This window comes from Fragaria vesca, linkage group LG5 (genome assembly GCF_000184155.1).
Source record: "Fragaria vesca subsp. vesca linkage group LG5, FraVesHawaii_1.0, whole genome shotgun sequence".
Taxonomy (NCBI): domain Eukaryota; kingdom Viridiplantae; phylum Streptophyta; class Magnoliopsida; order Rosales; family Rosaceae; genus Fragaria; species Fragaria vesca.
Genome location: NC_020495.1, coordinates 19,806,072 through 19,833,814, shown reverse-complemented (window position 1 = coordinate 19,833,814; position 27,743 = coordinate 19,806,072). Strand labels below are relative to the sequence as shown.

At 38.2% G+C, this 27,743-nt stretch overlaps 6 protein-coding genes across 6 annotated transcripts; 2 read left to right on the top strand and 4 right to left on the bottom strand.

The window, feature by feature from the left end:
- Positions 1-363: 363 nt before the first annotated feature.
- Positions 364-6,032, top strand: LOC101301010. Its single transcript, XM_004300089.1, has 12 exons — positions 364-528; positions 632-872; positions 1,384-1,433; positions 1,658-1,798; positions 1,973-2,021; positions 2,098-2,150; positions 2,480-3,171; positions 3,663-3,706; positions 3,812-3,860; positions 4,248-4,296; positions 4,583-4,711; positions 5,450-6,032. The coding sequence occupies exons 2-12, from the start codon at positions 687-689 to the stop codon at positions 5,571-5,573; spliced, it is 1,566 nt and encodes a 521-aa protein (XP_004300137.1). The 5' UTR covers positions 364-528; positions 632-686; the 3' UTR covers positions 5,574-6,032.
- A 2,326-nt stretch (positions 6,033-8,358) lies between these two features.
- On the bottom strand, positions 8,359-10,250 carry LOC101301873 (30S ribosomal protein S11-like). Its single transcript, XM_004300092.1, has 3 exons — positions 10,081-10,250; positions 9,764-9,907; positions 8,359-9,540 (listed from the first exon to the last, which is right to left on the bottom strand). Exons 2-3 carry the CDS (start codon positions 9,876-9,878, stop codon positions 8,975-8,977), a joined length of 681 nt encoding a protein of 226 aa, XP_004300140.1. The 5' UTR covers positions 9,879-9,907; positions 10,081-10,250; the 3' UTR covers positions 8,359-8,974.
- Positions 10,251-10,376: 126 nt separating this feature from the next.
- Positions 10,377-13,555, bottom strand: LOC101301298 (phosphoribosylglycinamide formyltransferase, chloroplastic-like). Its single transcript, XM_004300090.1, has 5 exons — positions 13,059-13,555; positions 11,958-12,069; positions 11,298-11,474; positions 11,083-11,209; positions 10,377-10,797 (listed from the first exon to the last, which is right to left on the bottom strand). Exons 1-5 carry the CDS (start codon positions 13,417-13,419, stop codon positions 10,684-10,686), a joined length of 891 nt encoding a protein of 296 aa, XP_004300138.1. The 5' UTR covers positions 13,420-13,555; the 3' UTR covers positions 10,377-10,683.
- A 147-nt stretch (positions 13,556-13,702) lies between these two features.
- On the top strand, positions 13,703-15,409 carry LOC101301586 (putative ankyrin repeat protein RF_0381-like). The gene is made up of 2 exons (XM_004300091.1): positions 13,703-13,854; positions 14,434-15,409. Exons 1-2 carry the CDS (start codon positions 13,703-13,705, stop codon positions 15,026-15,028), a joined length of 747 nt encoding a protein of 248 aa, XP_004300139.1. The 3' UTR covers positions 15,029-15,409.
- A 1,434-nt stretch (positions 15,410-16,843) lies between these two features.
- Positions 16,844-18,071, bottom strand: LOC101300728 (peroxidase N1-like). Its single transcript, XM_004300088.1, has 3 exons — positions 17,667-18,071; positions 17,388-17,550; positions 16,844-17,265 (listed from the first exon to the last, which is right to left on the bottom strand). The coding sequence occupies exons 1-3, from the start codon at positions 18,069-18,071 to the stop codon at positions 16,844-16,846; spliced, it is 990 nt and encodes a 329-aa protein (XP_004300136.1).
- Positions 18,072-20,566: 2,495 nt separating this feature from the next.
- LOC101309358 (E3 ubiquitin-protein ligase ORTHRUS 2-like) lies at positions 20,567-25,731 on the bottom strand. The gene is made up of 9 exons (XM_004301586.1): positions 25,294-25,731; positions 23,674-24,206; positions 23,417-23,542; positions 22,850-22,949; positions 22,685-22,746; positions 22,508-22,610; positions 22,185-22,329; positions 21,718-21,932; positions 20,567-21,451 (listed from the first exon to the last, which is right to left on the bottom strand). The coding sequence occupies exons 1-9, from the start codon at positions 25,729-25,731 to the stop codon at positions 20,567-20,569; spliced, it is 2,607 nt and encodes an 868-aa protein (XP_004301634.1).
- Between the last annotated feature and the right edge of the window lie 2,012 nt (positions 25,732-27,743).

Here is a 27,743-nt window from a genome sequence, read left to right as displayed (position 1 = left end):
CAAGAAAAAGGAAAATTAAGGTTATTGGTCATGTATTTCAGCCACTTAATTTGTTTTACTGGAAAGTAAATTTGGTTTGTATTCGTCCTTTTCTTACTCTTCCAGTTAAACAAGTGACTTAATGCCTCAAGATGGGAAGGAAAGGACAATCCATGGCTATAGGGAATCTTTTAGGCAACCCTCAGTGATTGATTCCCAGAGGTTTTATATTAGTTTCAGTTTTGTTGACCACAGCCCTGAAATGTCACAAAGAAAATTTACTTGTATCCCTCTGACATATGATCTTAATTGGCACTTGGACCTTTTCTTTGTCACATACTGGTTGGCTTTGAGGTTTGATTGCTTCCCAAATTGGTCTTATTGCTAGTTTGATCACACAGCTGATGTTAATTGTTCTCCAGACTGAGTTTCTTGCCGACTACTCAATTTGTGTCGAAAGTGATTTTTCCGGGTTGCAATAGAGGGATCATCACCCGCCTGGAACAGTTTGATTCTAGCTGTTATGGTGTGATTGAAGATAGCTTGCAGGTATATATAGTTGGCCCTTTTGAGGTGCTTGCGTTTTGTTTGTTTCTGGCGAAAGTTGGTATAGTTGATTGAAGCTAAGTGAATGATTCTTTTGTGAAACCAGAAAGCATCTATTGGAGTTTGAATTCTTGAAGGGGTTTAAAACAAGTGAAAGAAAGATGGAAGGAAGGGGGCTGTCAGACTTCTATAGGAATACTAGTGAGGAGTTGATCCTGAGATCTTATATGGAGAGCTCAAATGGAACCCCTCTACCAACCATGGAGATGCTTGGCTTCAAGAATTTGTCACAAAATTTTCGTGCTGATAGCGAGGAGCTCTTCAAAAGCTGGCTCACAACTGGAGAGGCAAGCAACTGACTTGTTTGTATTTTTTTCTCTTTTTAATCGTAGCTGACATTTGATCATATATATATATATATATTCATTGAAGGTCTGATAGCATCTAGCTTTAGGTGAACAGGTCATCCACATTCAAGCACCATTCATGAGACATTTTCTACTTTTGTAAAATTTACTCCAAATTTTCAGATATCTCTTCTATGTGACTCGATGTAACACTGATCATCTGTTTTGCAGCCTGAAATTACAACCTGAGTGAACATTTGAAAAATTCCAGCCCACTGATTAGTTTCTTGCTACAGAAGTCTTTTGATCTCAACTTAAGGCTTTAAGCACGCATCACAAAGCAGCAAAAGTTTTCCATTTCTCAATAATCTGATAATCAAATATAGTTCAAAGTATTATCCAGAAGAAATAACTCATTCCTGCATATTTCGCTCTTATTGGTCACCTTGCCCCATTCAACCCGTTTCAGAATTTTCTTCTTCTTATTGATTGACCTGTATCTGTTTTGCAGAACAATAACTTTAATTCCTCAAGCATTGCACATCGAACTCGATCAAGGAGGTAACTAGATCTTCATTATTAGTAGCATTGATTCTGCTAAATTATAAATAAGTATTTGCTACACCTTTTAAGTTTTAACTTTAGTCTCTCTCACTCTCTCTCAAACTTTTTACTGCTTTATCATTTCAAAATCTTCTCATGTGTTTTTTCCTCTCAGAAACTTCCTCATTTTGATAGTCTTGCGGTTTGCTTATTGAAAGTTCATACAACTTTATACATCACAGGATTTCCACCGAAATTGCTAGTTTGTCTGGTCACCAACATGTTGGTCTCCTTCAAAAGAAAAGAAGCAATGAAGTTCTATTTCCGCAATATAACCCCATGCCTGATGAGAACTCAGCTGACCTCAATCAACATTCAAACAGGTGGCCACTTCTCCTTACAATAGATTTCCATATAATTATAGTATTTTCCTTGTGTGTAGAATTTTATGGCCCTCCAGAATGTTATTAATTCTACACCAGATTTTTTCCACATGATAACATTAATACTTTGTCAGAATTTGTTATGTTGATTCAGTTTGGTCATATCTTTATCAGGCTTGGTGTAGAAAGAGGAATGCAAGCTAGTGACTTATATTTGGCTAAGGTATGCTAACTTTGATCCTCTCATGATTCAGTGAGAAAAGCTTCATGCTGTATCTAATAACTTGCTATAACTTCAGGCCTGGTTTCACAGTTCCCAACCCATGACAAGAAGCCGTTCCTCTGAATTGCGGTATGGTATATCAGTTTAACCACTGTACTTCTATTAAATTGTCTCTTATATTCAGCCCTGTATAGACTAATAGTATTTATGCCCTTCATCCCTCCGTTGATGTTGTAGAGTGCATCATTTCCTCTATTTTCAGATGCCAAAGTTTTCTTTGTTTTTTTTTTTCTAGACATGGAGATACCGATTCATTACTTCTGATAAATTGTGTATGCAAATTGTCTGTGAACATATACACAGAAATCCAAGAACACTAGTTAATGTTACACATTTTCTTCTACTCAGGAATGTGGCATCATCTGATTAGGTTCACTGATTGTATAAATGGTATGCAGGAAGAGATATGTTGCCTTGCAAAATTCCCAACTAGTGACAGGTCTGGATAGCCTGCAAAATGCTTCAGGGAATTATAACAATGTAGTAAAAGAAGAATTTGCATTTTCAAATGGCTTCAATGTTCCTTCAATATGTGAGGTTCCTAACCAGTTGGGAACCTTCATTTCTCCATCCAATTCATCCTCATCCACTTTTGATGCCGCTCAAATGGTTGACATGGATAAAGTATCATCTGTTGTGAGCATGCTAAAGGGTACATTAGAGCGCAAAAAGCTTAGCAACCAGATTGAAAAAGGTGCAGAGGATGATAGCTCCACTAGGCTCTTCCCTAGTCAAGAAGCTGTAGTCAACACTGGTTTTGATAAAGGGCAAGGTAATCAGCTTCAAGATATGGTGAGAAATTTTCAGGAAGTATCCGCTATCGAAGTTAAGGATCATGAGGGTATGCAAAAAGTTGAAGGATCCCTGGATGTTGAGATGGAAGGCTTCATAAATCTCACAAACCCAAAGCCATTGAGTAGGACTTCTCAAGAACCTTCACAAAGTGAATCATCTGCTGCAGCACCAGTAGCTTCATCTGGGATTGATGCATGTGATGGTCCCAGTAACTCAAGTCAAACTATGAGCATATGTGAAAGTTCACTGAAACGAGCAGGAAATAGGAGCTCAGAAAATGGCTCTAGATCGAAAGGTGAGATTATAAACATGGACTTGACATGCATGCACTCCAGTCATAATTATTCTGTCACTGTCCTTTTGAAGCACTATTTCCTACTTATTAAACTTTTGCTTGAACTAAAGGAGAAACCTTTATACTTCAACCTTTACAGGTGATCTGAAAAACTGAGAATGGTTATAAACTTATAACTAGGTAAAAAAATTAACTGTGCCTTCATAGAGTTTTCTGATGCAAATGCCATTCTTAACAAGTCCACCAAAACAAAGTTTATAATCTGTAGGCATATTGGCAGGTCCCAAAAACCTTGATTGTGTCAACCATTGCATTGAGGTACTTTTAAAGATTATGGGATTGTAGTCTTATTGTTTCCACTATGCAGACAGCTTCTCATTAATTTAATGTGAAAAAAGATGCAGCATGGAAAGATTTCTTTCAGTCTCTTTTCTTAAATTCATTATGCAGTTTCTTTCATGCAATAAAATTCCCTTCTCATGGAACTGCAGATATCAGAGAACGTATAATTGGCAATTTGAAAGATGATCAAAAGGTAAAATCCACTATTTGATTATGAATATTGCATGTAATCATGTAAATGTGGAGCCAATAATTAGAAATTTTATCTAAGTTCCAATTTCTTGGTCACCTTTCACAGAGGGGGGAACGCTTAGAGAGATATGGATCTGTGACATCAGCTGTTTCAGGTAATAATCACGTTTAGAATAAATCCATCACCATGAAAATTGGCTTTGCTTTTCTATTAGATGCTACCTCACAAAAATAACCGAATAGTTCTTGGTTATTCAAGCAAAAAACTGATCTTAATTTGTGAGGTTCACTAAGACTTACCTGATTGTACTATTGCATACAACATAACAGTTAGGTTACCAATGTGGACTTACCAACATTTTAAGTTTCAGAGTTCAAGTACCAACATTTCTTTGTCTGTGTTTTAGAAACCTTTACCTACCACTGCAGTCTTTTTATCTTCATACCATCCCTGTATGAAGAGATTCTTTGAAGATTCATTACTGTATAATCTGGTTGCTGCCAGTCTGGTATTCTCTCTAACTGTAAAAAGGGTTGTGCAGGAGATAAGGAGGATGCCACAAAAAAGCGGAGGGTGGAGAGATCACGCAAGTATGTACACTAATATCTACAATTTGGGGAGAGTGTTGTCTTTCCCAGGAGAAAATATCCTCCTTTACCCACATTTGTCCTTCTTTTCTGTCTTTATAACAATTAAGTTTAAGTTCTATTCAATTATTTGAATCCAAGAGGAAAAAATTCTTTGTTTGATTTGGATTCTCATAGTATATTGTAGAGGGGTTAATTAACATGGACAGAAGCATCATGTACTTCTAAAATGCTACAAGTAGTTTACAGATGACAAGGTTTATTTATTTTGAGTTTCTTGCTGATGTAGAATGGCAGAGGCAAAGGAAAGAAACTCAACTCCAGTAATTCCATCAGATATACAATCTATCTTGAAGCGGTGTGAAAATCTTGAAAAGGAAGTCCGGTCCCTCAAACTTAACCTGTCCTTCATGAATAGGTAACGAAAGTTCACTTTCATTTACTTAGTATTATCATTTTTTGATGTTTCCAAGTTTCAAGCAACTCTGAGGAGGGTTGTAGTACTGGATCAATGTCTTACTATTGAACATGCGTATAGCTAGGATGATCAGGTGTCTAAGGTAAGAATAGAAAGAAACGTGTTTGTTCGACAATAATGTCTATAATGAAGCAAACAATTTGACATGAATAATAATGTGTGTAAATAACTGTACAGTAGAGGAGACAACTTAAAAACACTTCAAGTTTTGTATCAGTTATCTCTATTCTTTACTAGTAATGTTAACTTCTTTACTAGAGTACTAGAGTGTCCTGTTCATCGACTAAATGCATTATACATGAGTTTCTGAAGTATGATAGGAAAACATTATGAAGTATCCAACTATGGATAGTTTGCTTTACAGTGTTATTTTGATGCTGGGTCCAATATCTGCACATTTGGGAGAACCCCCTCTACTCCTAAACTATAAATGACCAGTTGGTGTGTTAATCAGATATAAAATCATTTTGAAAGTATGAAATGATTATAACAATTTAATGTTTATGCCTTGTTCTTCGATTCTCTAACAACTTAATAGTAGAACCTTTATACATACTCTCTTTTGTTTTAGTAAAAGGACATATCAATCTTTTGGAACTTGGCCTTTGATTGCAAGTGAACATGCAACTAAATGGAATCTGAATTTGTGTTGCTCAACTAAGTGTTACACTGTTTCAGGAAGGATTCTGAGCAGACAAAGCAGATAGAGGAGCTTCAGCAGCAAAACGAAGAATTAACAGACGAAAAAGAGCGCCTTTTAGAAGAGATCGAGAGGATCCTTGCAGAAAATGGCAAGATTTAAAACCTGTCAACCATGGTTAACCTTTTGTAATAAAACAACCATGAATATCAATTCTTGTTAACCATGATATAATGCGTGTTATTCTTCAAATGGACTGGTAGTAGTACTAAACCCTAGTTAGCAGTGGGGAAGAAATTGCAGTCATTACGAAACTAGCACAGCAGGCACATCTAGTCATTAGTTGTCTGCATATCCCCTACCGTAGGAACTACCAAATTGGGCATGCATTTCAGGGATCAACTAGCGGTTGCAGACAAGAAGAAAAAGATTGAAATAGATGGAAAAGCCAGCACCCTATGTCCCTATCCATGGTGTTGATAGCTCATAGCCTCATACCAGGAGTTGATTGGCCACAAAACCAGACGATCGAGCTTAAACCAAGGACTCCTAATTTGTGCAAAGGAGTTGCATTTCAAGTTGATGAACATTTTGAGTTCGTTGAACAAGTGCTGATAGGGCAATACTGGAGGAATACAATATATTCAACCAGTGTCATGTTTGAAACCCAACTATACAGGTGTTGCATTTTGCACATAGCAAAATGGTATTAACACTACCCTATTGTTCATGATATATATAAGATTTGTATTAGTATAAAACTATAAATAACTGAACTGATCACGAAGAATCGAACAGTTTGCAATCTGTAGATTTGAGAATGAAGCTTATATGAAGTTAACTCCATGACTGATCATCAAAAAGACATAAAATTGACCAAATATATCCCTTATATGTCAGGCTAATCGCATTTTAGTCGCTGATGAAATTTTTCTAATGAAGGACGAGAAAGACTAAGAACAAGTGGAAGGGTGCTCAGAGTCCGAGAATCAGATAGGAATGCTGGTACTTCAAAACAATCACTAGCTGGAGCAATTGGAACTTATAGCCTCAGAGAAGAGAGACTATGAGGCGTATGCTAATTCCATTCCGAAGAAAATTGAAGTGGAATGAAGAAAATAGATCAAAGAAATTGGCCTGCGTTATCTATTCCATTGACAACTGAACGATCATGATCCTTCTTGAAAGTTGACCTTTTTCTTTCTCCGCAAATTGAAAAGATATCTATTGCGCACAGCAAGGCTATACAAGATTGAGACAAGTTTAGAACAACACTGATATGAAACAAGCAGAGCAGTACACTTGAAAATCAACCCTTGTGTACTAATGTCTCCTATCATCGATCATAGGATATCAAAATGGAACAAGATAGAGATACAAACATTCTCCATAGAGTAGAAATAGAATAAAGGAGATGGATATCCTAGCTAGCAACTTTCACATTTATAAACTTGGTTGAATCCATAAATCTGGAAATTGCGAACCTGAGTATCCGCCCATGTTTGTTTTGATTATATTGTCTGCCATAGTAAATATACTTATGCCTTCTTTAATTCCACCGCAAGAATGGTATATGCAATTCTACTCGCAGCTAGAGGAGGTGGAGGCTTCAATACAAAATAAACGGGTACGATCTATGAACAATGTTCTGCTCCCTAAGTTTGTTACCTCTGAGTCCGACCAGTTTCCATTACTAAAGGGAACCTCAAAAACCCTAAACTCAACTGGTTCTCCCCTGAAAACTCGTTGCACTGCCAATAAGACTCCTCTTGATTCAACGAGATAGTACGTATAAAAACAATCTCTATTTCTCTTAGGAACCGACTTATCTATAATCACCCTTGTCTTTGCTTTTCCAATGTCACAAACAAAAATACGTCCGGTAGTATCCACTGCGTGGAATTGTCCCTTGTAATAAGTTACATCGGTGTAACAGTAAAGCAGTTTTTCTCTGGCGACTTTGGTCCATCCATCATCTCCCGGTCTACAAAATGCCAACCTACAACCGATATCGTAAATAGCCATGACTATGTAATCCGATGTCGAAGAAGGGCTGGATGATAAGGCAAAATTGTTCAGACCAGAAAGCTGGTCTTCAATCGGGAAATTTGGCAGCTTAACGATGGGACGATGATTTAATGGTGCAACAGACTAACTTCAAAATCTTCAGATAGAGTAATTAGCCATCCTAGGGAAGAACACCGCACCTCGTTTCTTTTAGATTCTTCTGCTAGACTAAGCTTGTGAGTCTTACCTTTCCTCATGTTGTAAAACTCAAATACGCTATTGCCTGCATTACTGTTCTTTGTGGGATGTAAAAGCAACCATGGAACTTGATGTGTCAATCCACCGGTGAAGTTTTCCCTGGCGGCGGCCGATCTCCACGGTTTACAAACTAGGCCGAAGGCTATGAAGTCCTCTACTACATCCATCCGATTGGCAATAGACACAAGAAGATCTAGGGATAAATCTGACCAGTTAGCCATCCTCCAAGAACCTTTTTTTGGGTCAAAAGCCCTCGAGGCTGCTAGGGTTTGTATGGTGTTGTAACTTCCTATATATACCTGCTCAGGTATGCCAGACTACAAGTATAATTATAGAAGGAAATTCACTGCTAAAACAATTATATAATACATATAATTACGCATACATGTTAAGAAACCTAAGTAAAGAAGGAAACCAAGTGCGATGATTGATTGGTTTCGATGATGAGTACCTTATAGTTTAATCAGAGTTGAAAGCCATCACTAGGACTTTTGTCTTTGAGATTTTAGGCCAGGGAGATTTTTTGGTGCATTCTTCTGAATTATGTTTATTTCTTTCTTGTACAAGTTTCCCAAACATGGACTAGTTTCTTACTTTCTCGTTACATTATGCAATTTGTAACGAGATGTATCTGAATCAGAATGCAAGTACTCAATCCCTTTTCTTTTTTTCTTTTTTCTTTTTTTTTTGGGTACAAAGTACTCGACCACCAATAAACACTCGTCCTCCATAACTAGGTCATAAACCATACGTAGATTCGTCACATGGTATTGTCTTAGTTGTGAACTTCAGCAGGGAATTGAAATCAATTAAGACATACAAACCACAACTATAACAAGTATGAGAACTTATATCTCACCACTACTTCCCAGTTCCCTCCCACATGCAATGACCATTTTGCAACAACGATCCAAACAAAACTTGCTTGCGAACTTAATGAAGTTTTTGGCAATTGCTAATACATAAGAGCAGTGAGTAAAAATGCATTTAACACTTGATAAACCTGCCACTTATATAAGAACAAAACACATTAGGCAAACTTTGTATCACCAATACTATCACAGAAAATTCCAATCAACTACATTAAAACAAAAACCATATGTGAAACAGCCTAAAGTGATCTTCAAATAGACTACAAAATCAGATTGGGTTTGAGCTTTGAAGTGAAAAGAAAAAAAAAGTGCCAAAGGTCTTCTAGCAAAAGTTTATTTGCCCATCACCAAGATTTTACTCATCTCAGTATAAGATGCTTATAGCCAAGTACAAGTAAAACTTGGTCAACAGAAAGCATACCGTATCTAAACACGACGCTGCTTCCGGAGTCGGCAGCCATTATGGGGCTTTCGGGTTGTATCTTCAACATATATAACTGGATTTTGACCCACTCTGGAGTTAGTAAAGCCGTCTTTCCAGCTCAAGATAGCCGTCTTTTTCTTCTTGAAATAAGTAAACCCTTTCACCCTCATCACAACTGATTTCAACCCAAAATTTCTGGACATGCGTCCAACATATTCTGCAGTTGCTTCGGCAGCATAGCGAGACAATTTTGCTCCTCCTTTCATTTCTGGTACAGATCCAGCTGAAGCCCCAAGTTTCTTGTTCCCCTTTGAATCAGTGACGGTAACAAAAGTATTATTACGCATCAACTTTATGTGGACTACATCAGCATTCTGCTCCATATGTCTGATAGGGAACTGAAACTGAGGATCGGGTCTGTTTTCCCTTCCATCCTGGTCTATAGCATTCCTCACAAAGTTCATGGAGTTGGAATTCCTTCCACGAAATCCAGAGACATTATACAAGTCCCTTCCTGTTGCAACATTCTCAGAAGCATTATCACCCTGCTGAAAACTCCCTGCCGAACCTGCAAACACCACACTATTCCGATTATCAGCCAGGAATTAAAACTTAGGTCTCCCTCCATTCACTGTTTATTCTCTTCAAACTAGTTTCACAAAGTAACCATTTGCATTTACACTCTCTATTCTAACAAAAAGAAACAACATCATATCGTGTCGAAAACGACCATGATCACAAGAACACTAGCATTATATCATTATCGACATCGAGAAAAGTAGATGACTTGCCTGGTGGGGGTGGGGGTGGGGGTGGGAAACTAGAGAAGGAAAAGGACCTCAAAGCAGTGAGGTCGCCATGGCATCTGGTCATCCGAGGGACCAACCGAGACAGAGACGAGAACATCACTCACTTCCCCACTTGTTGTTGTGTCTCTGAATGAATGGAGAGCAAGTAATCCGTGAATAAACAAACCACAAGTATTCAATTTCAGCGACAAAAAACTATCCCCAAATCAAAGCAAAACCCTAGATTGAAGAAAAGTATGAATCTTTACTTTACTGAGAGAAAATGAGATTGAGAGTTCAGAGAGAGAGAGAGATCACACCTGCTACTGGTTCTCTATTGATTCAAGCTCAAAGCCCACGGGGGGAGGAGGGAGGCTGCTGCTGCTGCTACTTCACTTTAGCCAAAGGGAGGAGGGGTGTTATGGTCAATTCCTCTCACTCTGACGAAGACAATATGGATCCGGTTTCAGTTTTGAAATCTAGGCCGTCCAAAGGTGTGAGTTTCTGTAATTTGTTACAATATTATGACGAATAAGCTTTTTTTTTTTTTTTCATGTAAGGTTTGAACATCATCGATTGAGATGAATGTGAACACCTAAGCATTAGAGCTCTTTCCAATTGAACATCACATTAATTTCGAATTGGGTCACACAGATGTTCCAGTGAAGAGAAAGAAATGCAATACATGAAAATTGGGTCACACATTCAATTTTTTGTAATCCATTTACATACATGAAGTGAAAACCTCTTGCTACTCTTTAACTATGAAGCTTGTTTTTATCCGCCATTCTTTTTGTGTTTGTAGGTATACATGGCACCGACAAACAGGTAGTGCTCAACTACACCTCTGGGATAAGTGATCAAAAATGGAATCCTCTTTGCATTCTTTTTAGCTACCTTTCCCTTATGTGATTGTTGCTCTGTCAGCTGTACTCGTTGGGATTTTCTTTGCTCCGGATGATAGGAACACCATCTTCCCTCCAAACTACTCGCTCTTCGCATAATGCTGTTATCACCTCCACATATAAGCGATGCTCCTGCATTAGTACAGAACAAAGTCAAAAAATTTATTGCATCGTGCATAGAATAGCAAAGTTATTATTCCATCATCCCAGAAGGTTCTTATCCAAATGAAACAGAGGGAAAATGCTCTTCCAGAAAGGATTTTGTTCATTTTATGTAGACCATCTTATTGCTATATCTCAATCTCTTTTTCTTTGATCTCATCAAAGTCTCAATTTCAATTAAGGAGCAAAACATTGGGCGGTGAAACATATGAATAAACAAATTACAAATGTAAGTGGAACATAATATTCCGTTACCTCCCTTAGAACCCTTGCAGCCAGCTCCTCAGCAGTGTCATTAGCAAGCACTGGGACTACTCTTTGAGCAAGGATACGTCCAGTGTCGTAATGCTCATCAACAAAATGAATTGTGGGGCCTGTGTATCTGGACCAAAATGAAAAAACATAATTAGGAAACTCATAAAAGTGAAATTTGATTCAAAACAATTGAATTTTGGTATCTAGTAGCATACCTTGCTCCAGAAGCAATGACTGCTTTGTGAACCCTCATTCCATAGTTACCTTTGCCTCCAAATGCTGGAAGAAGTGAAGGGTGGATGTTCACTATGGACCTAGGATAAGCTTGTATCAACTCTACAGGTATAAGTTGTAGGTAACCAGCCAGAAGAACAAAATCGACCTCAAGTTTCCTGATTATATAAGCCATCAAAATGTGATCAAGAATCAAAAATACAATCCCATATAAGACTTGCTCATATATTATCTAGCAACGATAGCACACCTCAATTGGCAGACATATCCTAGGCTAATTTGACAGGACATTTGAAAGAGCATATACACTGAAACTGCAGTCATTGAAGAAGATATCGATTTTCAAAAGCATTCAAAACTGAATGTATTTTAAAGTTGCACAAAATGTGAAGAAGCTGATAATATACTGTAAAGATAGAACACACCAAGATCTTTTCCAAGTACTGATAATTAGATTCAACTAATTCCCAACTCCCAGTGCAAGATTGAGTTAACAGATTTCTCCTGTCTTGGCAAAAATTGCAAAAGCTTCTAATAGGCACGCAAAGAATACAGCAATGTTAAACTTATAAAATTACCACTGAGAGACTGATAAAATTGACAAAGACAACTTCAAAATGTTTATGAAAGAAGAGCCTGACCTAAGGACAGCAACAAGGTCAATTGGAGATATTCCATCAGGCTCCTTTTTTGTTTTCGGAAACAGTACTACTGGGAGGCCCTTATCTCTTGCATAGTCCGCACCTCCACAACCTGGCAAGTTGCAATCTTAATAAGGTACAATACACAGTAATGAACATAGTCTAATCACATAACCGTGTATGCAATACATTTCATAGCTCCAGACTACTCAAGCAGTATTTAACAAAGTTGTGACAGTAATGCAAATTCTGAACACCTCAAACATGTACAGCAGCAGAGCTTCAACTGCTGTGTAATTATTAAATCAAGTAACTTGTGTTCTGATTAGTTTTTCATTTCAATGTGGGTGTTGTAGTTTCGTTTGAAACAAAGAGCATTTCAAAAGGATTTACAATATTGTAATTTTATATCAAAGAGGGTTTTTGTGCAGTTTTCAGAAGTCAATTTGAGCTATAAATCAAGATTTTTGGATGTTTAAGTTCTGTTCCATGATTTGTAGTGTTTTCTGTATTTCTTCACAGAAATCATGTTTATATCCCTGCCCTTAGTTCAGGAAATAAAGAAAAGTACAAACTTTATTTCAAACTGGATTTCGTGTTCCCCCAGATTCCAGCAATTTTGAATATGGAAGTGAGTGTTTCAGTTCGCATAGAACTGGGGATACCACTGTTCTGTACTAGTAATTGTTCCTTTTTTTTAGTTTATTGGGTTGCTTTTTCGTTGCTTGCTTTAATTTTACTGATTCCTAATTAAGTAATTAGTTAGTTTCTAATGAATTCATAGTCTATGTTATGGAGTATATGAGCCAGTACTAGAAATACATATCAATACTGGAGCCTTAGAAGCCTAGCCAGTTCCCTAAAGAACACAGCACTAAGAATCTCTTAACTGTATAAGCACTTCTCATCGGAAAAACATCTACATTCAGTTCCCTAATGAACACAGCACTAAGCTCACATTCATATCAGTAAGCCTTAATAAAAATGTACATTATACAGCAAACAAAAACAAAAAACGTCTCATCGAAAAACATATATAAGCACTCAAGAATCATAAACAGCCTCCAGAAAGAAAAGTTGAACAAGCAATAATATCAATACCTTGTTTATTAGTAACCAAAACAACAATGTCGCCATGAATTAAACCCCGAACGCACGCTTCATGAATGGACCGAAAATTAGAGCCTCCACCAGACACAAAAACCGCAAGCTTTTTCCGCCTAATCCCATTCCTCAAATCATCAGAAGCAATGGCCCCACTTCTCTCTGTGTTGCTCCTGCACTCCACCACCTTCCTAGATAACGCCCTCTGTGAATTACAAGGGCAGGCCTTGAAGGAGACCCATTTCTGGGATTGAGCAAAAGAAGCACAAGGGTTGGGCAATCTCGCAAAGAATTGGGTCTTGGGGTTTCGAATCAATGGGGTTGAGCAAAACCCAGATAGCAGATGCTGTACTTCCATCGGTAGAAAGTTGATTTGAACAACAAAAACAGAATCTTTATGGAACAAAGATTAAACCCTGAATCAGAGTAAAAGCTCTAAAACCCTAAACCCCAGAAACCCAAACAAGAAGAAGAAGAAGAAGGGGCTGCGACACAAAAACAAGAACAAGACTCGAAGAGAATAAAAGAACTTCAGGGGTATTATTGTCATTTAACTTAATTAGAGGATCTGTATCTCAGTGTGAATTGGCTTCAAAATTCAATTTTGAATCGGAGACCTAATTTTAGTCTTGGAAAAAACGATGGGAAATCGACGGAAGGGGAGAGGCGGAGGAGGAGGAGAAGAGGAGGAGCTTCACGCGGCGGCGAGGTCGGGAGACCTGAGTCAAGTTCAGGTGATTGTCGGCTCCAACCCTTTGAAGGTCAATGGAAGAGATAAGCACTCCAGAACTCCGTATCCTTTTCTTTTTTTTGTCTTATGTTTTTGAATTCGATACTATTTAGATGAATTTCAATTCGTATTTTGAAGTATTATGTAGTTTAGTGTTTACAAGGATGCTTTCAATTTTGAATGTGATGATGGGTATGAGTTTGAACTGATAGTTGGGTTGGTCATGTTATGTAATTAGGGGTTTTCATGGGATTTTAGCTGTTGTGAATTGTGTTTTTGATTAGTTTTCGTCGAAAAGCACAATCTGGACTTCACATACCAAATTAATCGAAAACAGGGTACTTCAGTTTGTTTATTGTCACTTTGATATGCGATTACTAAAGCTGTTTCAAGTTAACACTATTGTGATTAAATGTGGTAAAGATGTTTGATGTTAGTGGTTACTGCTTTTTTCATGGATTAGTTGTCGACTTGTCGCTCTGTGTTTTTAGAATGTGGGCTTGCTTGAGTATCCAGGCAATTTGGCAAATGACTAGCTCTGGTTTTTTGGGTTGGATAGCTACTAAAAAACTCTTGTATGGTTTACTAAATTCACTTGTAGAATTCAAAATTTGTTTCTTTGACAATTGATTTTTATCAAAGACTACATTTGGCTGCATGGGCTGGGCAAACAGAAGTGGTGAATTTTCTGTGTAAGAACAAGGCTGATGTCGGTGCTGCTGCTATGGATGACATGAAGGCAATACACTTTGCTGCGCAAAAGGGACATGTAGAGGTTGTTCGGGCGCTACTTTCTTCTGGAGCTTCGGTCAAGTCTTCCACTCGCAAAGGTCTCACTCCACTGCACTTTGCTGTTCAAGGATGCCATGTGGAACTTATCAAGTATTTGGCTAGGAAAGGTGCGGATCTCACCACAAAGACAAAAGCAGGGAAGACCCCTCTTGAGCTTGCTAGCAATGATGAAGTCCGCTCTTGTTTGGAAGAGTGTGAAAGGTCATCTGAGAAAGGAGATCTGAATGTTAAACAGAAAGATGAAGAATCTGATCCAAAGATAATCCAGCAAGAAGATATGAAATCTGGAGGTGAAGCGCCGGGTTCTGGGAATGATGAACATGCCAAGGATGAAAGTCTGAAGAGGAAGGGTGATTCTGGGGAGGCCTCGGGGGAACCAAAAAGATCCAAAGTTTCACTGAACCATCTCCTGGCTGCTGATGATGATATACAGGATGAGGAATGAAGTTTCTAAGGGAGACTAGTATACTAGTATAGTAGAATGACCTTTAATCAAGCAGCTAACTGCTATAGTCATAGAATTGTGTAATTCTCTGAGTCTTTGTGCTACGATATAGGATTTTCATCGATCAGTGACTGCTAGAAAGGTACATGCATCGAGTTTTTCTGTTTTTTCCTATTATAAGCTTGTTCGTGTCTTCCAGATTTTTTTGTTACTTTTGCTCGCCACATGGTGCAGTGGCTGTAATGCATTCTCTTGTATTGAAAAAAATGATACATCTGAATTAGCCTCAAACCAGCTTATCATCCAGTTCTTTTTGCTGATAAAGCACAAGCTGTGATGAAATAGATCCACAATGGCTATATAAATTAGAGGTATTTGGTCATCTTTTTGCTTCATCTTTTTGCTGATTATAAGCACAGGTTGAGTATAATCTTACCAGAACCAAATAAAACATCTATTATGAAAAATGCATATAGTTATATACTTATGCATCTGGTAGTAATTGTATGATAGGGCATTGGTTGAGATATAATCGATTAGATCGTGTGTATGAACAATATATGCAGTGTCTATATAAGATTTACACCTACAGCTGACATCAGGGCTTGGGTCTTAGGATCACGGTCTAGAGGGTTTCATGAGAGAATTTCTGGAAAAGTATTTAGTGGAAACAATCTGAAAACTCTCTTTCGAAGTTTGTTAACAGAAAGCCCAAGGGTAAGTGGTCAGGTAGTTTGCGATGGGAAAGATCACGCCAGTTAGCAACTCCTGCAAGTATGCATCTAGTTAATAGTTCTACTGCTGAGAGTCCAGATTGATACTGGCATATATAGCATGGTGTTTACTGTCTTCAATGATAAAGGTTCTTGTCGGAGAACGGAGATAATGCGGCTAGTCGATTTGCAATTACCACAAAAGTAGGAAACAAAAAACCAAACAAATAGTATTGTCCAACGTTTTTTGTAGACATCGTTTTCACCGGAGATGGAAAATTATTGAAATATGTTGTTCTAACTTCTATTCTAATTAGCCGAGTATCATTTGGTCTAACGGTATAGTCTCCTCAAGTTGTATTATTTGGGTTATTTATTTGATAAAAAAATAATAATAAAAAAAAACTTCTAATCTATTTAGATACCCTCATACCCATCTCTTTGTTTATGGGAAATAAAAAACTAAATGGAGGCGCCTCTAGTACCCTCCCAAAAACACAAATTGTCAACTCTATGACCAAGACTTGCTACAACATTTGCCACAAAATTAGCCTTCTCTAAAACTATGCATAAATGTATAAAGCTAATGAAAAAGGAATTTCTCAAGGTCTTGATGTCTTGCTTGTAAGAGTTTGAGAAGTCTCCACGACGCCATTGACGAGTCCATCACAAACTTGGAATCACCTTCTACCTCTACCTTTGTAAAGCCTCGTTCCTTTGCACAATTTGATTAGATACCCATCTGTTAACATTAGATACCCATGCATTAAGGTCAATGAAGACTGATCATTTTATTTTATATTAGAAAGTAAAGACTGATCATTCATTTGGATTTAAATTTGGACAAAGGAATCATAATGTAAGTACTCTAGTACTGGAGCCGTTTATCACCAAAAAATGACATTAATTTTGATAAGATCGAATTTCAATACTTTATTCTTTAGCGAGCTTAATTAACAAATGAATGAAATGAGCTCAAGGTACTCTTGTTCCTTAAGAATCAAAAAATTGAGAAAGAGGCATAATTGTGCCAACAAATTAATGCATCAAACAAATTAAGTTGTCATCCGACTTCCTTTGGAATGCTTCTGATCTTCATCAGTTAGTTAACTGCAGAACAAACACGGCGAATTTCACCGTTTGTTGCAGACTTGACACCGATATTACTCATCTTCACCATGGACCTTCCGAACTCAACATTGAAGTTCAATGCTTGTAAGCCTCTCACACCCAAGAACCTTTGGACAAAGCTTTTTGTGGAGGCATCAGTCCATAACATTTGATCAGACTCGAGTATTCCGCGACCATTCCTTAAGTTTGTAAAGAATGCTGCATCAAATCGAGCTGCGCTGCCTGTGTCCAAATCGACACGCTTGGCTGCATCGCCGTCTTGCGGGCAAAGTGCTCGCAGTTGAGGAACAAATGAAGGGTTGATGGTAGGGTCTGCGCCGTTTCCGGTTGTGGTGAAGTTGTATAGCCTGTACCTGAAGAACTGACAAGCTGAAGTGCCAATAGTGTGTCCACCTATAAATTACAAGATTGAGATGCATATCAGTTTAGGTTACAAATGTATATAATTAGAAACAAGTAATACTACTCGTTGGTTATTGTTATATGCATATCTATTATTATTCTAGCTTACTTACCAACAAGCGTGACAAGATCTTGAGTGTTGAGACCAAGAGCTTGGAACTTGCTCTTTTGTACATCAATGGAATCCCTAAAGCCAGGCAAATTGCTAGTCTCAGATGCCAATGATACTCGTCCGTCTAACCTTCCGGTAGGCACCTTCCAGTTAATTCCCTTTGTCTGCAACAAAATATAACGACGATTAATCCATGTCTATTTATACCAAGGATTCGTTGCGTGCAACTGTATGTGCTACTACCATATTAGCTAGGTAACATATCAAAGAAAAGACTTACCAAGACGACAGAATCGCGAGCAGCTAGGGCAAGAATGTCAGCACATGAAACAACACCAGGGCATGCAGCTTCAAGCTGAGTCTTTGCGTCGTCGATGACTTCCCAACCTCTCAAACCACGGTTCGGGCCAGCGGTTTTTTCAGTGGTTGCGCCGTCGAGGAGAACAGAAGCGTCGCAACCTTGGACAAAGCAATCATGAAAGTGCATCCTTAATAAGCCAGGAGCAATGGCAGGAGTGGATTTGAAATGCTTCTGAACTGTTTGCGTGACAATGGACTCTGCCCTAGGACATGAGCTGGAATAGAATCCAACTCGGGTGCTTTGGCTTTGCACCGAGCTGGGGAAGGTGGTAGCCAAGGCAAGCAAGGCCAGAAACAGAATGGAAATGGAGGACTTCTGGTACATTTTCGAACTTAGCTAGTAGCTTGTTTATACTGGAATCAATGTATAAACGATTTGAGATGAATGAGAATTAGCTGAGAGTACTAGCTAGGTATAGCTACTATTGTGTTTATGCTGGTTGTGATTTCATATCCTCTCTGGGTGTGATATGTATTTATAGGGTACGGGGTCCTTGTGTAGTGCCATATTGAAGGTCAAGACGCGCAGAGAAGGTAAACAAAGACGGCTAAGTGGCTTATAAGAGACAATGTCAATATGAGTGATCGATGATGCGCTTTTTTGCTGGTTCCCTCTCCTCCTTAATTAGTTTGATATGAAGACCTGACTTGTATGCATATTCTTAGTTTGCATGGTTCTGTAGACACATGCATGAGAACATTCCCAACAGCTCCATTTTTTCACCATCGAAAAACAATTCCATTTTTCTTTTTCTGCTTGCTATAATTTAGTATTGCTAGGAATGGAGAGTAAGGTTTTGTGTAATGGTAGAGAAAACTAATGAGGTATTCTATATAAATAAATATGATTGATGCATATATAACTAGAATTCAAATAGACTTGCATATCTTGCGACTGGTTGTTTCATTAATGATCAGTGATCGGTGGTTAGAGGAGATTCGTAATATTATTTAGGATGTTAATAAATTTAGTTTGTATATTAGTATCGCCTAAATGAAAAGAAGCTAACTTAGCATTTTTGCCAGTAGGACAACAAAGATCGGGCATGCTAAGATGTTATGTATACTTGGTCGACCTAGCTTGTCAAAGATTTGTTCATCTACTTCCATAAAGTCAAATTAGTAAGATTGACATTGATCGATGTTCGATTTGTCAACGGGTACGTAACACTATTATATGAACTAGTCGTTGCAAGTTAGTCGTTGTCAACTTGCATGTTATATATATCTTTATTCACCGCCAAGCAACTAGAAGTAGAGAGCCAACTAGTTCCTGGCAACAAGGCCTCCATGCATGACTCGCAGCCTCTCGATCCATTTGCAAAATGTACAGAAAGAACCAGTTTGATAACCTGATCCCACACGTAGCACAATGATACTCTCTTTTTTCAATAAAGTAACACAATGATACTAGAATATTTTATAGTAATTTTTTATTTTATAGTAAACGTACTTGAATATTATTAATAGACATAAAAGAAAAAATGGATAAAGAAAAAAAATTCATAAAAACATAAATTCTAACCAAATCGATGACTTAGCAGAGAATTAGAAGTCACAAATGGTGCCTAGAATTCATTTTTAAAATTGAGCAAGTTATACATGAACATCAATCTTTTATGATGGAACCAAACTCTGATCAAAATCAAGGATTTACCAAAACTCGATCTAACTTGAGAAGACAGCTCCCTACTTGTCATTGATAAATTGTTGACCGGTTGGAATTCATCTCCAGTTATATAGAAGATACTTGTGAAAATCTTCACCAAATAATCTTCACAAGCCCAATACTGTTTGGTTTAGTGGCATAAATCTCTCATTTTATGTAAAAGATTGTGAGTTCGACTTATAATATTATAACACATTAATTGTGTATTTGATAAAAAAAAATAAAAAAAACGAAAAACTTATCCGGGATGACACTTGAATAACGTTTATCAAAATAAAACGCAAAGTTGCGCAACAAAGAGTTCCAACCTATAAAGTTTAGTCCACCAATGTTTACTTGTTTTATACAAAAACCGATGCTTCTAGTGTTCTAGCCCACGACAAAGGTAGTTCACTGAAGTGCGTTTGAATATTACAAAAGCAAGGCTCCCAAAGACACTTGTGTAATTCATGCTTAATTGTAACAGTTTCTATTAGAATTGAAATTTGTTTAGTCCTTGTGGTTTAAAGTCAACATCTGTTTAGTTCTTGTGGTTTTATTTTAATCTGAATAATCCTTAAAGTCACAATTTTTCATCAAAATAGTCCTTATAGTTTTATTTTAATCTGAATAATCCTTAAAGTTATGATTTTTCATCTAAATAGTTTTTATGACAATTTTCTCAGTTCTCAGTTAAATGTCATAACAACTATTTGGATGAAAAATCATGACTTTAAAGACTATTCAGATTAAAATAAAATCATAAACACTATTTGGATAAAAAATTGTGACTTTAAGAACTATTCAAATAAAAATAAAAATATAAAGACTAAACAAATGTCGACTTTAAATCACAAAGACTATACAATACTTTACCCATTCTATTAATAGTCAAAGCATATCATTCAAATGAGGATACCATTAAGATTAAGATTAAGATTAACTATGATTCAAATATAAGTACTTCATTCCCATGAAGTTTACCAACTGGTTCTGCATTACATTACCAGGCATTAAGCCAGCTACCTGTGTATGCAAATTCTCAAAAAGAACCTTCCAGCAGAACTATATAAGTTGTGCTATTAATCCTCAAAAGAACCTTGAGCTACCCAAAAGAATAACCTTCCCACCAAAAACTCCCAATGTTCACCCTTCCTTTCGAGATAGCAGTCTCATTCCAAATCCACATCCACATCCACATGGAGAGGACTAGATGGTGAACCATTCTCTTCAATCTCTGCTGCCACAGCCTTCTTCCTTCCTCTGGTCCTTGATCCAACACCGTCAGCAGCTTTCACAACTTTCTTCCCACGTTTTGCCACTGGAGCCTGTATCTCAATGCTTACCTTGGCTATACCAGAATCAGAAGCTCCATTGCCACCATCAGAAACTTCATTACTTGATGGTGAGCCATTCTCTTCACTCATAGCTTCCGTAGCCTTCTTTCTTTCCCTGGTCTTTGCTCCAACACCTTGGCCAGCAGTTTTCTTCCCACGTTTTACAACTGTAGCCTGTTCCTCATTGCTTTCCTTGGCAACTTCCATCTCAGAAGTTGTCTCCTTGGCCATCTCTAAATCAGAATCTCCATTGACACCATTAGTGTGGAGATCAGAAACTTCATTACTTGATGGTGAGCCGTTCTCTTCACTCTCAGCTTGCTTAGCCTTCTTCCTTCCCCTGGTCTTTGCTCCAACACCTTGGCCGGCTCGACCAGCTAGTTTTTTTCCACGTTTCTCAACAGGAGCCTGTACCTCATTGCTTTCCTTGGCAATTTCCATCTCAGTATCTCCATCGACACCATTAGTCTGGACATCAGAAATTTCATTTACCTCCTCAATATCACTCTTTGGCGAGTCATTACCAGTATCAACTTTCAGACGTTTGGGATTGCATTTTGTAGGAGAAGTCTGATCACCATCTATCACAGCTGCTTCATCAGGCATTTCTGTGCTATTTTCATTGTCAGGAATGTCTATTTCTTCACTTTCATTATCTGGATCCACATTTTCTTCCTCTTCTTTTAGTGACTCAATTGCTTTCATAATCTCTGTGTTCACCTGTCAGTTCAAATGCACAACATATTGTAAAATTCATATCCAATTGCTAACAGAGGTTACTGCACAAATCTCAGTGATATTTAATCAGTTTCCTTCTTTATGCGATGAGACAAGGATAAGAAGGATGAAGGCTACAATTTCCAAACAGGCAGTCAGTTTTCAGGATTATATCATTTTCATAGCTCTACCATCTTCCGAGCAATCAGATGAAGAAAAACCAAAAAAGTTATAGTCCTAGGTAAAAGCAAAATCCACAAGAGACGAACCTGCGGATTTTGAACAAAATCAGTGACATCGGTGGGACAGGAAGGGCAGGTCAGTACATTTCTTTGAGTTCGAAGGCTTCTTCCACCTCTGTTTCTCTCTGTCACCACACTCTTCCCAGCAAAAGCACCTTGAAAACATGACTTGCAGAAGTTATGACCGCACGAGGTGGTAACAGGTGATGTCATCACCTGGCGACAAATAAGGCAGCTGAATTCTGCAAATGGAGATGAATAACTGTTAGCATGACAAGGTTTACAATTACAGTCAAGACCACTTAACAGAATCTACATTAATTAGAATGAATAGAATCACGAACAACAAAATTACCTAGTTTTCTTCTATTCAAAACCTTTTAACAAGTGTGGTTTGGTATAGTTTTTTTAGCACTAAATAGCAAAAGAAACATTTATTGATCCAGTGGGCAAATCAGTATCAGGGAGGTGAAGGGGAGAGAGAGAGAGAGAACCTTTCAAGAGCCTCTCTCTTACAGTCATGTTCTGTGCTCTCCTTATTGCTGTCCTTGACCTCTTTCGATCTGCAGGATCTAATGTTTGAACAGGCTTTTTGCTCATGGGTGGTGCCTTTATCCATTTCCAGCAGCCATCTTTCTCCTAAGAAAGCAGCCCATTAAATCAAAGGAATCAAAACAAGAGAAGATGAGACTACGGTAACTTAGACAGTAAGAGCAATCACAAAATGTTTCATGAAATTAAAGAAAAAAAAACCAGCATATCCATATGGATTCTGATTTTGACAAACTCCTAAAAATCAGTAAACCTATCAGCTTACCTCAAAGTCCCATGATGGACTTGCATTCCTCTCCGTTATATTCGTGGCTTTTGCCAACTCAGGTATAGCAGGCAATGGTCTAGGCCGGTCTCCATGTTCATCACTACAGTACAAGTTGGAAAATATCAGGCAAATAGGTGTATTAAAGGAAGAATGTAGAAATATGCTGAAACAAACCTTGTCCATGGTGCAGGTTCATTGTCACATCTGACAAAAAGATACCGGCAGACCTTAAAGCCCTATAAAATCAAAACAAATTGTCAGTAATATGTTATAAAATTTGAAATATATAATAAAAAAATAAATCTAGCCTCACAAAAGACTGCGATACCGAAAATTTACCTGGACTCCCACCTTTCTCCAACACTTTTCAATTCTATAAACTCCATCATATCGCAACCCTTTCTCAGGAGCATATGCAGAGCGCTTCTCCTTGTGCGATCTAATTATGACAGGGAAGAGTAAATATTCAGAATACTAGTGTAGTTGCAGAGCCACTACATACACTGCTGTGTTGTACTCATCATATGGAAAGGGTACACACACACACACCTCTAAAACAAAAATAATTGACACCAAGACAACCACATGAATTGTCATATCAAATCTCAAGAGAATGGGATAAATACTCGAATATAGATTGCAATCTTGTAGGATAAGGGCAACGAAAGGAAAATGTAACCATAGGAAGAACCAATCAACTAAGGAAAAATCAAAGATCAGTCATTAAGCTTAAAAACAAATATTTTATTGCAATTACATTGTTTGCTAATCATATTTCTCAAACAAAGACAGCAAGGGAAAAGGAGTTGTGGGCATTAAATTGTTAATTACAGTATGGGGAAAAGGAAAAAGAAAACATAAACAAAGAACAACATGTGGCAAGAGAGTTTTGAGCATTATACTTACCTTACCACCCTTACAGGATAGCCCTTCTGGCAACTTACTTGGAGTGCCTTGTTATATTTTTCAAATGTCTGGTCAAAGGACTGATCCTTATTAGTTCGCTTGTTGCCACTCAGATCTCTTCCGCCACTGCCAATTACAATGATGTAAGCAACTTGGAATATGGAAAGAAAAAAAAAAACGTATCATCCTAATATATAAGAGTATTCAAGAGAAATGGAACATAAGACACAATTAAAGAGGAGAATTGAATGCCAGACCTTCCTGTGTATAGGAACCACTCTCCATGATCTTCATCATCAAGGTACCCTCCAGAAAGCACAACAGACTGAGCACCATGGTTAGACTGTCCAGCTATACCAGAAACATGGGGAAAGTGTGCACCCCATTGTCGACATTCCAGCCTATCCTCCCAACATTCTCCAACCATGACACCTTGATTTCTTTCGGGATCATTTTCAGCAGGTATAGGTCCAAAATGATCTGAAGGAATTGTAACAAATATCTTGCCGCTTGCAGCATTAGCTTTTCCAGTCTTTTGTGCCCGCTCAGTAGTGTATGCTTTGTCAGGCCTGTTTTGGTTTTGTATGTAATGATATACCTTGGCAGTACCCCCAGTAGCATGTGATTTCGAAAGCTTAGCCATACGTATGGCAACAACAAGGGAAGAGTTGATTCGAGGTTGACTTGCCATCTTTGAAGGAATTGGAGCACGGCACTTTGCACAAGTATGCTTTCGTTGCCCAACCCATTTCTGGAAGCACTTCAGGCAGAAATTGTGGCCGCATGGTGTCTGAAACAAGACACACAACAAATCTTATTAATATAACTAACAAGAGAAGTACGGAAATTTAATAACAGGCAGAGACACATCAGTAGGCAATGAGGGTGCAAGCTTAAAGATAGAAAGAATCGATCATATGGGGGCTGTGTTTACATTCCTATTTGATCAATTCATTGGTTTGAAAACTTCTAGCTCAGCATATAGAAGAACAATAATGTCATATAGGGATCAAATGATCGAAGCTGGCCATAATCAGCAAACACTGTGAGTTCCTTGATTGGCACATAGTGAAATAAAAATGGAAGTTTTCAAAAGCTCAAATTGCCAAGTTCCCGACAAAGTGAGTGTTAAAAAGAAAAAGAAATGGACAAAAAAAGCAGAAAAAATGACAGGACCACAAGGCCACAAATGCAGGATCAGAGGGAACAAAAACTGAATAAAACAACCAAACTAGTGAGCACTATCAAACCAACCTATGGAATTTCTTTAAACGAAAACAACAGAAGCTAAATAAGAATAAACAACATCGTAATAAGTACAATTACAGATTCTTTATTTGGGTTTATTTAACAACCCCAGCAATCCATGTTCCAGGAACTAAACCGGTTAGAGGAAATTTTGCAAAATAGGAGCTAAACTAATGTCCAAGCATCAGTACTAACACAAGCACATAGAGCAAAACATCATTTTACAGCCAAAAATTCCAAAATTAGCACAGAAACCATAAGGATAAATAAATCTGCTTGGCTCGCCTTTTAAGGTTACTAATTCTCAAAGTAACATAGAGATGCAGAGCACATTAACAAGAACAAAAATAAAATCACTCCATTAAAATATAAAATTAATGAAGAGCAGTAACACCAAGTAGCTTAAACCAGCATCACATTGAAAGAACACCACCACAATTACCCCAAATACACACACAATCTAATTTAATTACAATCTCCAGATCTAATTTTCCTCATGATTAAAACGAAACACCGAAACATCTACAGCTCGGAATTGAAGTTTTGCGAAACGAATCTTGGAAATTTCAAAATGAAATTAGAAGCAAGAAGAACAAATTAATAGAGAGAGGGAGAGAGGACTAACGAACCGTGACAGGTCTCTCCGGCAGCTGCATACAGAAAGAGCAGTTGAAAATCCCATCCAGCACATCCAACACATCCTTCTTCTTCCCTCCTCCTTTCTCCTCCTCCACCTCAGCCTTGCCGCTCATCAGCTCCTGCCGCTTCTTCGCCTTCTCCTCCTCCGTCAGCGACTCGTCCGCCATTATCGCCTGGATCTTCGCGATGAGGTCCCCGGACTCGCCGGACTTGACCGCCGGAGCGTCGCCGGAGATGGAGTTGCAGTCGGGGCACTCCCACTGGGCCGTGGAGGCTAGGGTTTCGGGGCGGGACGAGGGAGCCAGGCAGGCGGCGTGCCATGGAGTGATGCAGGTCTTGCAGGAGAGCTTCTCTTCGTCGGACGGCTTCGCCTTGCAGAGCATGCACACTCCTTCGCCGTCGCACGGCAGCTGGCTAACGTGCGCCATGGTGAGAGAAAGAGAAAGAGGTTGCTAAAATGCGCCTACTAGGGTGAAGACAACGTTGAGGGAAATACGGAGAGATTTTAGAAAGAGAGAAACGAGTGAGTGGGTTTTAAGAGAGAGAGAATTTGGAAGAGGGAGAGACGCGGGGTAGTGAAAATGGGTTTGAAATTTTGGGGCAGGATTCAGTGAGGTGTGGTTTACGTGGAGCTGGCGTATTTGATTGGTTAACGTGTAAGAGTCAAAGGTATTTGTGCTGTTGACTAGAATTTCAAAATTTGGCGATCCCGCTCTCGGATTTTCATTGGGTTGTGCGATTTGGGCTCGATATTTTTCCTTTTTTTTTTATTTTAAAAGAAGATATTTTTCCTTCTCTAGCGCTCTATTTTTATTTTTATTTTTTATTACTAAATAAAAATATATTGTGTCCATTCCCCCACTATGTACGTGGGTGTGTAATGTCAATTTTTTTATTTTTTATTTCTTGGTTTTGATCTTGCGTTACCAACACTCCCAATACATATATCAAATTGGATTATGAAAAATAATCCTAATCTTTAGTTTCCTAGTTAGAGTGTAAAGACACAAAAAGAATTGCTGGTCTTTTTCTCTAATGTATTCTGTTTCAGTGTATTGGAATCAGACCTGTCAGTTTAACCCGTTACCTGTTACCCGCCTGCTAACCGCCCGCTAATAACCCGCCCATTTCCGCCCCATTACAGTTTTACACTAACGGGTTGACAACCCGCTAACTAACGAGCGGAAACGGGTTACCCAACGGAACCCGCTCAACTTGCTAAGAAAAAAAAAAATGCAAAACTAACGGTTTACAGTAAACCTAAAGAAACAAACAGTTAGCAGTCTCTCTCTTTCTCTCTTCAGTCTTCGATTTTGGTCCAGTTAGCAGTCTCTCTCTCTCTTCAGTCTCCCACTCTCCCTCAAACCAGTCTCTCTCGGTCTCTCCCTCTTCAGAAACAAACTGCGCCAATCTCTCTCCCTCTTCAGATCAAAATTCAGGTTGGTTTTTGTTTCCTTACTCTTCTAGATTTATTGTTTTTGGTCAAAATCTGAACTGGGTCTGGGATTGTTGTATGAAATTGGTCTTTGATAATGATTTTGTTAAATTATCGATTGCTGGCTGTGGGTTCTTAATTTTGTGCATTTGGTGTTTGTGAGTTTGCTGTGTTTGGTTTGCTTTCTGGGCAATATCAATTCATGGATTCTAGAAAGGCAGAATTTCGTTGAATGTAGAAAGACTAATGGCGGCTAAAGCCATTAGCAAACTTGAATTGACTACTTCTTAGCTAGCTAGATTAATGATGTAGAACAAGAACCGAATCGAAGCTAGGAGAAGGAACAAAGTCAGCTGGACTTGGAAATAATAAGGCCAAATTTCAAAGTCCAAGTAGTCTTGCTTTTTGTACTTGTTCTGGTCTGTGTTGCACTGTTGCTATAGGACTAGCTAGAGGGTATTCAGGTTAGGCTAGCTCATATTCATGGTTTTCATTCTTGTACCCTGTAAAGTAAGATTATTTGCAAACTGTGTGTATTATTTGCAAACTGTGGTGAGAATGGATGCTGATGATAATGTATTAATTGTTTTGTTTTCAGAGTAGTGGTGAGAATGGATGATGATGATATATCAATATCAATGGAACTAGAGGAACCCGTTGTGGTAGAAAGAGGAACAACAGAGGTTTCTGCTCATAAGAGAAAGAAGACTTCTCGTTGTTGGTTGTCTTTTAAACAGTTACCTGTGGGTGATGATCAGATAGAGCGTGCAAAATGCACCAAGTGTGGAGCAGTGTATAAGTGCGACAAAGCGACAGGAACAGGTAGCCTTATACGCCATCATGACCTATGTTATAATAAGGATATTGTAGTGTCACCTCAGTCTTCTACACGTTCTTCAAAGTTTTCGCATGAAAAATTTCATGAATTGGTTGTTGAGGCTATTGTACGACATGATTTGCCATTTCGTTTTGTGGAGTATGAGGGGATTAGAGCTGTGTTTCATT

Coding starts and splice junctions, on each gene's coding strand:
- LOC101301586 (XM_004300091.1), top strand. CDS start 13,703: ATGGGAAATCGACGGAAGGGGAGAGGCGGAGGAGGAGGAGAAGAGGAG. Junction 13,855..14,433: donor GATAAGCACTCCAGAACTCC/GTATCCTTTTCT, acceptor TTTTTATCAAAG/ACTACATTTGGCTGCATGGG.
- LOC101309358 (XM_004301586.1), bottom strand. CDS start 25,731: ATGGCGCACGTTAGCCAGCTGCCGTGCGACGGCGAAGGAGTGTGCATG. Junction 23,543..23,673: donor TGGTTCCTATACACAGGAAG/GTCTGGCATTCA, acceptor TGTAATTGGCAG/TGGCGGAAGAGATCTGAGTG. Junction 22,330..22,507: donor GTCCATCATGGGACTTTGAG/GTAAGCTGATAG, acceptor CTGCTTTCTTAG/GAGAAAGATGGCTGCTGGAA.
- LOC101301298 (XM_004300090.1), bottom strand. CDS start 13,419: ATGGAAGTACAGCATCTGCTATCTGGGTTTTGCTCAACCCCATTGATT. Junction 11,210..11,297: donor GTCATTGCTTCTGGAGCAAG/GTATGCTACTAG, acceptor ATTTTGGTCCAG/ATACACAGGCCCCACAATTC. Junction 10,798..11,082: donor CTGCAAGGGTTCTAAGGGAG/GTAACGGAATAT, acceptor GTACTAATGCAG/GAGCATCGCTTATATGTGGA.
- LOC101301010 (XM_004300089.1), top strand. CDS start 687: ATGGAAGGAAGGGGGCTGTCAGACTTCTATAGGAATACTAGTGAGGAG. Junction 2,022..2,097: donor GTGACTTATATTTGGCTAAG/GTATGCTAACTT, acceptor CTATAACTTCAG/GCCTGGTTTCACAGTTCCCA. Junction 4,712..5,449: donor AACCTGTCCTTCATGAATAG/GTAACGAAAGTT, acceptor ACACTGTTTCAG/GAAGGATTCTGAGCAGACAA.
- LOC101301873 (XM_004300092.1), bottom strand. CDS start 9,878: ATGTTCTCGTCTCTGTCTCGGTTGGTCCCTCGGATGACCAGATGCCAT. Junction 9,541..9,763: donor CCCACCCCCACCCCCACCAG/GCAAGTCATCTA, acceptor TGGTGTTTGCAG/GTTCGGCAGGGAGTTTTCAG.
- LOC101300728 (XM_004300088.1), bottom strand. CDS start 18,071: ATGTACCAGAAGTCCTCCATTTCCATTCTGTTTCTGGCCTTGCTTGCC. Junction 17,551..17,666: donor CTCGCGATTCTGTCGTCTTG/GTAAGTCTTTTC, acceptor ATTTTGTTGCAG/ACAAAGGGAATTAACTGGAA. Junction 17,266..17,387: donor AGATCTTGTCACGCTTGTTG/GTAAGTAAGCTA, acceptor TGTAATTTATAG/GTGGACACACTATTGGCACT.